The sequence below is a fragment of the Salvia miltiorrhiza genome, chromosome 8, assembly GCF_028751815.1.
Source record: "Salvia miltiorrhiza cultivar Shanhuang (shh) chromosome 8, IMPLAD_Smil_shh, whole genome shotgun sequence".
Lineage (NCBI taxonomy): Eukaryota > Viridiplantae > Streptophyta > Magnoliopsida > Lamiales > Lamiaceae > Salvia > Salvia miltiorrhiza.
In genome coordinates, this window is record NC_080394.1 from 14,905,436 (window position 1) to 14,914,992 (window position 9,557).

Sequence of the window (9,557 nt, forward strand, 5' to 3'; positions counted from 1 at the left end):
ACTGTAAGTAATGATATTTTCCTTCAAAAGGTAAAGATTTTACTTGAAAATAGAAACTGTACTTCAATTTTTCAAATTGTGTATTTTATTTATTTTATACTACAAAATTATTAAATTTCAACTATTCATAACTAAATAAAAAGTTCAATTCTCATATGACCGTGAATTAAGAGCACCTCCAACGAGGTGCAAGCGCAAGGCTCGAGCAGTCTCGCGTTGCACCCCGTCGGGCTCAAATTTCGGCTGCAAAAATTGCACTTGACTTTAAGGCTGTTGTGTGCGGCGTGTGCTTACACGCGCTTCAATTAAAAAAATCGAAAATGAAATTTAAAAATTTGAAAGTTTTGGTTTTTTATGTTTTTTAAATCAGACTGTTGGCAGCAATGACTTCTTCACACATTTTTTTTTGTTATTTTGTTTTATGTATTTATCTATAAATACTCCAACTTCGTACTCACTTTTACATCAAATCCCACTCCATTCTCCCATCTTGTTCGCATTCTTCTTCCTAAAATCTTCATCCAAAAATGAACCACAAGTTTAATGAGTTTATGAGAGACTGAGCTTGTGTGCACGTTGTGGGCGTAGGCTACCTACAACGCCATCAAAAGTGTCGATCAAAAAGGCACTCACATACTGAGGAAGATTACCCGAAAGTTCAACGAAGCTCGGCCTTTCGGCACTCTTGCTCGCCACAACAAGCAGACAAAATCGCACTTTCAATACATCCAAAAAGACGACAAATTATGGAAGTCGATCTATGAGAAGTGTCACGCCACTTAGAGGAGCGGAATGAGTGATGAACAAATCACTTAACAAGCGCAAGAGAGCTATTAAGCTAACTATAGTGTTCCATTCAAGTATTTCGGAGATTGCGAGTTCTGCGAGAATGCTAACATTTTGCGTCAACCGGCAAGGATGTTCACTCGTCAAAGCACTTGATGGGACATGTACGACGACGTCTTATGAGTCGAGCATAATGACGGGGCCCCAAGGCTAGGAGACAAGGTGAAACACTATGACACAATGAACAACGTCGCAAAAGGAATCAATCTCTTCAACACCATTCAACGAGAAGCTATCAATTTTGAAATTCTCAACGCGAACACCTCGAAGATGGATCAATGACAATTGTCAATGCACAATTCACTGCTAGAAGAAGTCAAGAAGTTTTGAGGATTGATGTAATTTTTAATTATTATAATATTTTTTATTTATTGTAATTTTATTTTAATTATTGTATTTTATTTTAATTAATGTAATATTTCAATTTTAATTTTAATGAAATGTTGAATTTTAAAATTGAAGAAGTAAAATGGAATGAAAATAAAAAAAATTAAAGCCCCAATTAAAATCCATAACTGTTGAGTGAAGGCTCTAAGGCGAAGACCACATTTTTAAAGCGCAAATGGATTCTAGCATTACAGTCTTGGAGATGCTCTAAGATGAAGTGATGAATCTTAAAATCATACTCCTTCCGTTCCATTGATAATGACTCACTTTTCTTTTTATTTTGTCCCATTGATAAGAGCACCCACAACGCTCCTACTCGAGCGCTTACTCGAGTAGAGTCTTAAAATCATACTCCTTCCGTTCCATTGATAATGACTCACTTTTCTTTTTATTTTGTCCCATCGATAAGAGCACCCGCAACGCTCCTACTCGAGCGCTTACTCGAGTAGAGCGTTGCACTCGAGTAAGGCGTTGCGGGGAGTGCTTACTCGAGGCCTGCTCGAGTCTTGGAGTATACATGAGCGATTAAAAAAAATCGAATTTTGAAATTTTTTTATTTATGTAATTTTAATGATGTTTTTAGGTGGTTTTTATTTTTATGTAATTTTTAGGATTTTTAATTTAATGGAGTTTCTAATTATTAGAAAAATGTGTTATTTAAATTTGAAAAAAATTAATTTAAATGAAAAATATAAAAATCAAAACTAAAAAAATCAAGTAAGCTATCAAGTAACCCTAATGCAGCACTACTTACTCAATGTGGTCCCTCGCTATCAAGTAAGCTATCAAGTAAGCCCATTGTGGATGCTCTAATTACTTATTTTATAAAAGAAAACCATGTTATCTCACAAAAGGTTGTATAATGATTTTTATGTTCAATACATAAATAAATTTATTCATATTTTTATTGTCGAAGAAAGTTAAGGTTTCAACGACTAGCACATGTGAGAGCCACGTGACCACAACCAATCCACCTGGCAACCAAACTTCGTTCATCCCCACTCTCCCTCTCTCTCTCACACACGCACACAGAGGGGAATGCGCAGAAGGCAGAACTAATGAATGCGACGCTTTCACGAGAACGTGTTCGTTCACAGTGATCAAATGAAATCTTTTTCTCTAATCTTCATAGACTAATTCGACTCAATTCAATCTATTTCTCACCAAATCATTAGTCGATCGCGAATTACTGAGAAATTTCGCTCTGATTATGGTGAAGAAAGGGGTGCCTGACTGGCTCAACAGCTCCCTTTGGTCTACACCTAATCCACCGCCATCGCCGCCGCCCAACGACGCCGTGAAGCCATCATCTGTCCCAGTGGTTGAGCCACCGCCGCCAGTGCCCCCGCCGGAGCCTCCGGCTGCTTCTTCTGTTCACGCTACTGGTGCTGCGAAGACGGAAATCAGGGATCCGCTCAGTGGCACTTACGGTAGTAATAGTAGTGTTTCTCACAGCGATGAGGAAAATGGAAGCTCCTCGACGTCGGCCAACTCTACAGCGTCAGGTGGCGGCGCGGCTGCGGCTGTGGCGCCAGCCCCGGCGCCTCCTGCTGCTGAAGTTATTTCTAGGCAGACTCAGCTTCTACAAGAGGTTTTTACTCTCTCTCTGTCTCTCAAATGCTACACAAATGATAGTGCATATTTTACTTAGAGAAAGAATGTACATGCATATTGCCGGAGAGATTAATGACTTAGTGAAAACTTACGTGTTAGGAGACCTGAACGACTGAGAGATATGTTCATGCGATCGTGTGGATACCAATCAGTTTGAATGAGAATTACTGGCCGATGTTCAGCTAAGAGTACTAAGTTAGACCTAACCATAATTGTTCTTCGCCCTGGAAAGGTAATTCATTAATTTAGAAGGCATCTACTGCTAAAAATTTGAACTCCTTAGTGTTGTTTACAGGATTTCCTCAATCTCTGTAACCAAATTTGTTATGGTTGTCGTCACTTGATAAACTCAAAGAGTTATAGCTCACAAAAGGGTATAATTCACAATCCAAAAGAAAGGAGGCATTTAAAGGCATAAATTTTTGTTATCCCTCCTGTTCCCATGATAATTTTATCCATCAAAGTAAACGCACCCTTAGTTAAAACTGTATAAGGCACATGTGCTTTGTTAGCTCAACGTTGTGATGCTCGGCTCAATGGTGATAAGTATACAACTTGGCCTGACATGGATGCCCTAGGATGGTCGCTGTTCCTGTTATCTGCATCCACGGTCACCTTTTACATAGAAAACCTTGTAGTATGATTCATGACCTTGATATGAAGATCAACAGACTTCTACCCAAACAAAGACGGAGAGGGTCTTTTCCTCTGTGTGAAGAGTGAAGACACAGTGACCCGAGGGCTAGGGTATCATGGGTAATATCTATGGTTCATCTCATTGCAAACGAATATGCTCTTCTTAGTTTGGTATCTATTTTGAGTATATTAGACATGTTTTATCATGTGGACTTTGTATCTCTTTATGTCTCCCCAATACATACATTTACATAGACAGTGGAGAATTGTATTCATGAGTGACATGAATCAGTTGACAATGTGAAATATTTTGTCCTCCCTGGTCAAGTTGCAGAAAGTAATGAACATCATTTCGTACTTAGCAGTACTATATTGGAGAACCCATCTCTCTGGCACTATAATTTTGTTATTTGTTGTCCTTATTCTTCTTTTTCTACAATTCTTACGAGGTTCATTGTTTATTCAGTATTTTTGTGTGACACTTTGCATCTTTCTTAACCTCAGCTGTCAAGGAAGGTTATAATTATGGGAGAACTGAGGAGGTTAGCTTCAGAAGGCATACCTGATGGAGCTGGAATTCGCTCAATTGTGTGGAAGGTATGGGTTGTAATTTAGTATGATATTCACTCTGTGCCTGTTCTTTGGAATAAAATGCAGTTCTTGCATGCTTTCATTTTATTTGTTTTCTTATTGATATAGGCACATGCCACGTTTTTCTTCCAAAAATTACAGTTGACTTTCATTCTAAAGATTTTCTATAGTTCTGTTTGTAAGTATTGCCTTCATCGAATTAACATTAGTAAACAACTTATCCACTGTTGAATAGGCCATTTAAACTATTTATCATCAGTAAGTAAGCTGATTTTCACAATGACGTTACATTTCTTGAAGTAAAATGTAGTGTATGCACAGAAAATAATTAAAAAAATCATGGATTACTTAATGTTCGACCATGATACATTTTGGTTTGAACAGTTGAATTGCTTATTTGGGACTAGCAACTCCAGAGCTTGGGAGCCCAGTTAACTCATGAAGAATAATCTTCTCATGAATTCTCAGAATGGTACCATCATTCTATTTTCAAATTAAAATGAACGTATTCTTAGGGCGAGATGCATATAGTGTAAGTCTGGGTTGTGGCTTTGCATATACCAGTGCAGACACATATTAAAGTCTATTTCAAAATGAAAACAAATGATTATATGTCCCCGCTCCCCTATAGGTCAAGCCAAAATCAAATATAAGAACCTAACCATGCATTGACTGATATTTTGCTACACCCATTCCAACTGGCATAACTTTTTCGGGCTACCTTGATTCCCATTTCTATTACTTTGTTGACATGTTTGGTATTTAGTATCAATTAATAGAGGACTCTTAAGTTCAGAAAACATTGGGGCATTATTATATTGACCTCTTGTTCAAGTTGGACAGATGTGGCATTTAGTCCTTTACCTACTCTGTAATATTATTTATGATTGTAAGCTTGTAAGCACTGAACAAAGGAGAGTCTTAATTCTCCTTTTCATTTGTAATAAATAATGACTTAAAACTTTTCTAGAGATTAATCTGGCCGTCAATTTTTAGTCTTGATGATGTGTAGCTGTTTTATGTTTTAATTTTTTTACCTGGTTTAGCAATTGATTATAGTTGGATTATGAGTTTACCTTGTATTTTTCCAGCTATTATTGGGGTATCTGCCTCCTGATCGCTCTCTTTGGCCTTCAGAGTTGGCCAAGAAAAGGTCTCAGTATAAACATTTCAAAGAGGAGTTATTAATCAATCCTGTAAGTTCATGAAGATTTTGGACAATATTTAAATATGATGATGCCAATTTCACTGTGAAGCTGGAAAAAGGACGCATATAATCTTCTGATTTCATCTGCTGTGTTAGTCATGCTTTGTGCATACAGTTCTGTATGTCTTATTTGTTTTTAGTCCCATAGCCGATACACAAATTGGTCTTGCAAAGAAACAAGACCTTGTTGCTGATTTTTTTATTCTGATATCTTAAAACAGCCTTGGAATTTTATCTTGTTTTCCTTACTTTGGTTGGCTAATGTTTTTAAAATAACTTGATAGTTGAAATGAACTAGATGTTTATATTGACGTTTGAATTTTAGCTAGTTTTCTTTATTTGGTTCAGCTAATGTTTTTGAAATCCCTTGACAGTTGGAATGAACTAGTCATCTATGACATGGCACTTTGTGCTTGTGAATGGCTCTTATTATTTTAGTGATAAACAATAAATTTAATTTTATATAGAAATTGTGAAGTAAAGGTAAATGGGTGACTACACATCCGCACAACTTCAGTGTTGATCTATAAAATAGTCTCCAACTTCTGATATTATTGTTGGCAGAAAAATCCTTGGAAAAATCCTTGGTACATCAATCTCTATCAAACTTCAAGGACTTGTATTGCTTTAAGTTTTTCCACACATCTTTCAATTCTTGGAATTGTCTGAATGTTTTTGTGGCTAGTCAGTCAGAGATAACGAGGAGGCTGGAAAAATCAAGTCTTGACAAAAATGAACCGGATGGCAGCCCTGGTTTCCTCTCAAGATCGGAGATAACTCATGGAGAGCACCCCTTAAGTCTTGGACAAAGCAGCATATGGAATCAATTCTTTCAGGTACCTTTAATTCTTTCCAAAGAGTCATGTGTTACTGATAATGATATCATCTTTCATGCAAGCCAGGTCCAACTTGCTTGAATGCCTTTAATAATATTTGTGGAATGCTCCCATCAATGTTAACACCAAGATTTGATCATTTGGCTGGACTACATATGATTTGTAGGACGCTGAAATCTTGGAACAAATTGACAGAGATGTCAAACGTACTCATCCAGGCATACATTTTTTCTCTGGGGACTCAGCTTTTGCTAAATCCAACCAAGTAAGCTCAAGTTATACTCCCTATTTTGTTCTTGTCGTTGTGATCTTGCTGAATTTATTTCACTAGCTTATGATCTTGCTTTCAGGAGGCTTTAAGGAATATATTAATTGTATTCGCAAAACTGAATCCTGGAATAAGATATGTGCAAGGGATGAATGAACTCTTGGCGCCTTTATACTACGTGTTCAAAAATGATCCCAATGAGGAATATGCGGTAAGCTATGTTTCTTGGATACCTCTCTCTGCTGATTGCGAGCTATATGCCCATGTCTTCATAATATTATGATGTAAACTGAGATTCTGACCATGTTCTTTAGCATACTTGTAAACTGAGATTAGTTTCTTTGTTTGTAACCTTGTGCATGCTTGTAATCGTGGAGTTTCATATTGTTATTTTGTTTTCTTTTACAATTAATACTTCCTCTTGCAAGTTCTGCAGGCTTCTGCTGAGGCAGATACTTTCTTCTGTTTCGTGGAGTTGTTAAGCGGATTTCGGGACAATTTTGTTCAACAACTTGATAATAGTGTTGTGGGGATTCGTTCCACCATTACAAGATTATCACAGCTTTTAAAGGAGCATGATGAAGAACTATGGCGTCATCTTGAGATGACAACAAAAGTAAGAAATTATGTCTTGTACTTTGTTATTACATGCAGCTTATCTATTCTCTTGTGGCACCATATACATGGAAAAAATATTGCATTTCCTTTACTTAACTCGTTTGGCTGTATGTGCAGGTCAATCCCCAATTTTATGCCTTTCGGTGGATAACACTCCTTCTGACCCAAGAGTTCAATTTTCCTGACAGTCTCTTAATATGGGACACGCTTCTGAGTGACCCTGAAGGTCCTCAGGTAGGTCACTTTCTTAGAGTATTTCATATACGTAATGTTGTGTTGCTCTAAACAATTTTGTTATAATTTTTTTGGGGTGTTTGTACTGGTACACAGTTTTCTATAATTTGTGAAAGCATCTTTGAATAACAAAACTAGAGCAATATATAAAAGGTCTTCTGATTGTGGGGTTGCTACAAGTGTGCACTCAGACTCGATATTATTTATGTTGAGTTACAGATGGTATGACAGTCGGCTGACCTTCCATGGTGCATGTTTGAAGTTGATACAGATTGCTGATGTCTCATTGATTAATGATTTCTTAGGATCGATATAGTTGTGATGTGATTGGATGCTAAGCAATTTCTAAATTGCAGGAAACACTACTCCGAGTTTGTTGTGCAATGCTGATTATTGTGCGCAAGCGTTTGCTTGCCGGTGACTTCACATCTAATCTAAAGTTGCTCCAAAACTACCCATCAACAAACATCAGCCATCTCCTCTATGTTGCCAGCAAGCTGCGAGTTCACCATGCAGGCTGAAATAGACCCTTTTACTTGGCATACTGAGCTGTGTGTCATCATGTGTCGGTTTTAGAACTCCATTTATTGTTATCTTGCCTGATATTCTTGTAAGAAAGTTTAGGGTGTAAATGTCATTTGATTTGGTCTCGTAAAGATGTTTTTTTCTTAGTATTTTCTTCTATTTCTTAGTGCCACCAGCAACAAAGAAAATGTCTGTGCAAGTTCTGGGTCTTGATAGCTTAACTAAGAAAGAGATTTTGTTAGTATCTTTCATCTCAAATTAGTATTGCAGTTGTGATTTTGTAGATTTTCTTTTTCTTCGTATTCATTGTACCCCTGTGTAATGTGTCATTTCTTGGCTGGTCAAATTTATGTGAACAGGATTTACTCATGTAGTTGATGTTTAACTTTGTTGGGTTCTTCTTGTTATCTCATCACTCATACTCTTATGTTCAACTTTTAATTGTAAACCGGAGACAGAATTGTACTCGTTAGATTATTCTATTGGCAAGAGAGAGATGATGCACAAGTTTCAATCCTTTGATTTCCAATTCAAAAGTGATATGAAGGGCTAATTGTGAAATCTATCCCAATTTTTAGCCATTTCATGAATTTTAATTTTAAAAATTTATTTCAATCTTGTATCAGTTTTATCATTGGGTGTGTTTGGTGTATTGGTTGAAGCCATATTATCAAAGGTAAATGGGCTTAACTTTGTGTTTGGTAGTTTTGTCCACAACACGCTAGGCCCGTGTATTAGGCGTGGCCCGGGTCAAAATCATTGTTACACCCATCTTCCCCATTCGGCGACCCCCTTCTCTGTTGTGTATGCCAGAATGCTACAGTGTTCTTGATTAGAATTTAGGTTTACAAAATTACCCTTGAATTCCATTGTAAAGTCTGAAATTTTTAGATCCGGCGACTACACCATGTCTTGGCCACGAACTAACGAAAGGTACTCGCCTGAAGCTACCGGAGCCGCCGCAGTGAAGGACGAGGTGGAGCGTTGCAGCCGTCCACCGTGTCGTAGCCGCTGCCCCCTCCCTCGCCGGCCTCCTTCCCTCAATGCATCTGTGTTGGCTCGAGAAGATGGTTAGAAGATTTGGGTGCAGATCTCACCGCCTTCGCCCTCAACGCCTCTGCCCTTGCCAAAGTCGCCGACCCCGCCTTCGCCCTCACCGCCCCCTTTCCTCGCCGACCTTGTCCAAGCCCTAGTCGCCCTCAGCGGCGATCTGCAATTTTTTTTAATCTATGAAGTAGTAATACAAATTTGGAATTTATTAAAATCTGAAATAATTTAATTATTCAAGTTAAGGGCAAATGTTTTATTTTAAAATTAAAAGAGGGTTTATTTGTAATTCTATGTTAATCCAAGTTTTAAACTTGTGTACCAAACATTCATTCATCACTATCTACATTTTACATCTAATCTACCAAATACAATTCTAATGCATCAATCACCCCCTTCTTATTTTTACAAATCTTGATTTAAGTTATATGGCCATATCCTAACCTACCTATTAGTGCCCATCTCCATGTATTGAACGGTGGCATGACTTATTGTTTTGCCAAAAGAATAAGGTTTACGTAGTCAGATAGAAAAAGCTTAGGTTATAAAATTACTTGATAAGTTTTAAATGTATTGTCATATAATCAATAAAATAGACAGAGTCTGGGTAGATTTTATGTATACACGTTTTTGTTTTAGCCAATTTATAAATTGAGATGAATTTATTAATTTTACTATAACTTTAAAATCTCCAAATTTAAATTTATTTAAAATAAGAACATCAATATTGGGGTTCGATCGAGAGGGT

The 9,557-nt window shown here is 37.2% G+C and overlaps 1 protein-coding gene across 1 annotated transcript; it reads left to right on the forward strand.

The window, feature by feature from the left end:
- The first annotated feature begins 2,186 nt into the window (after positions 1–2,186).
- On the forward strand, positions 2,187–8,169 carry LOC131001313 (uncharacterized). Its single transcript, XM_057927674.1, has 9 exons — positions 2,187–2,824; positions 3,988–4,080; positions 5,166–5,270; positions 5,971–6,117; positions 6,284–6,382; positions 6,468–6,596; positions 6,822–7,001; positions 7,121–7,237; positions 7,594–8,169. The coding sequence occupies exons 1-9, from the start codon at positions 2,444–2,446 to the stop codon at positions 7,756–7,758; spliced, it is 1,416 nt and encodes a 471-aa protein (XP_057783657.1). The 5' UTR covers positions 2,187–2,443; the 3' UTR covers positions 7,759–8,169.
- Positions 8,170–9,557: the final 1,388 nt, after the last annotated feature.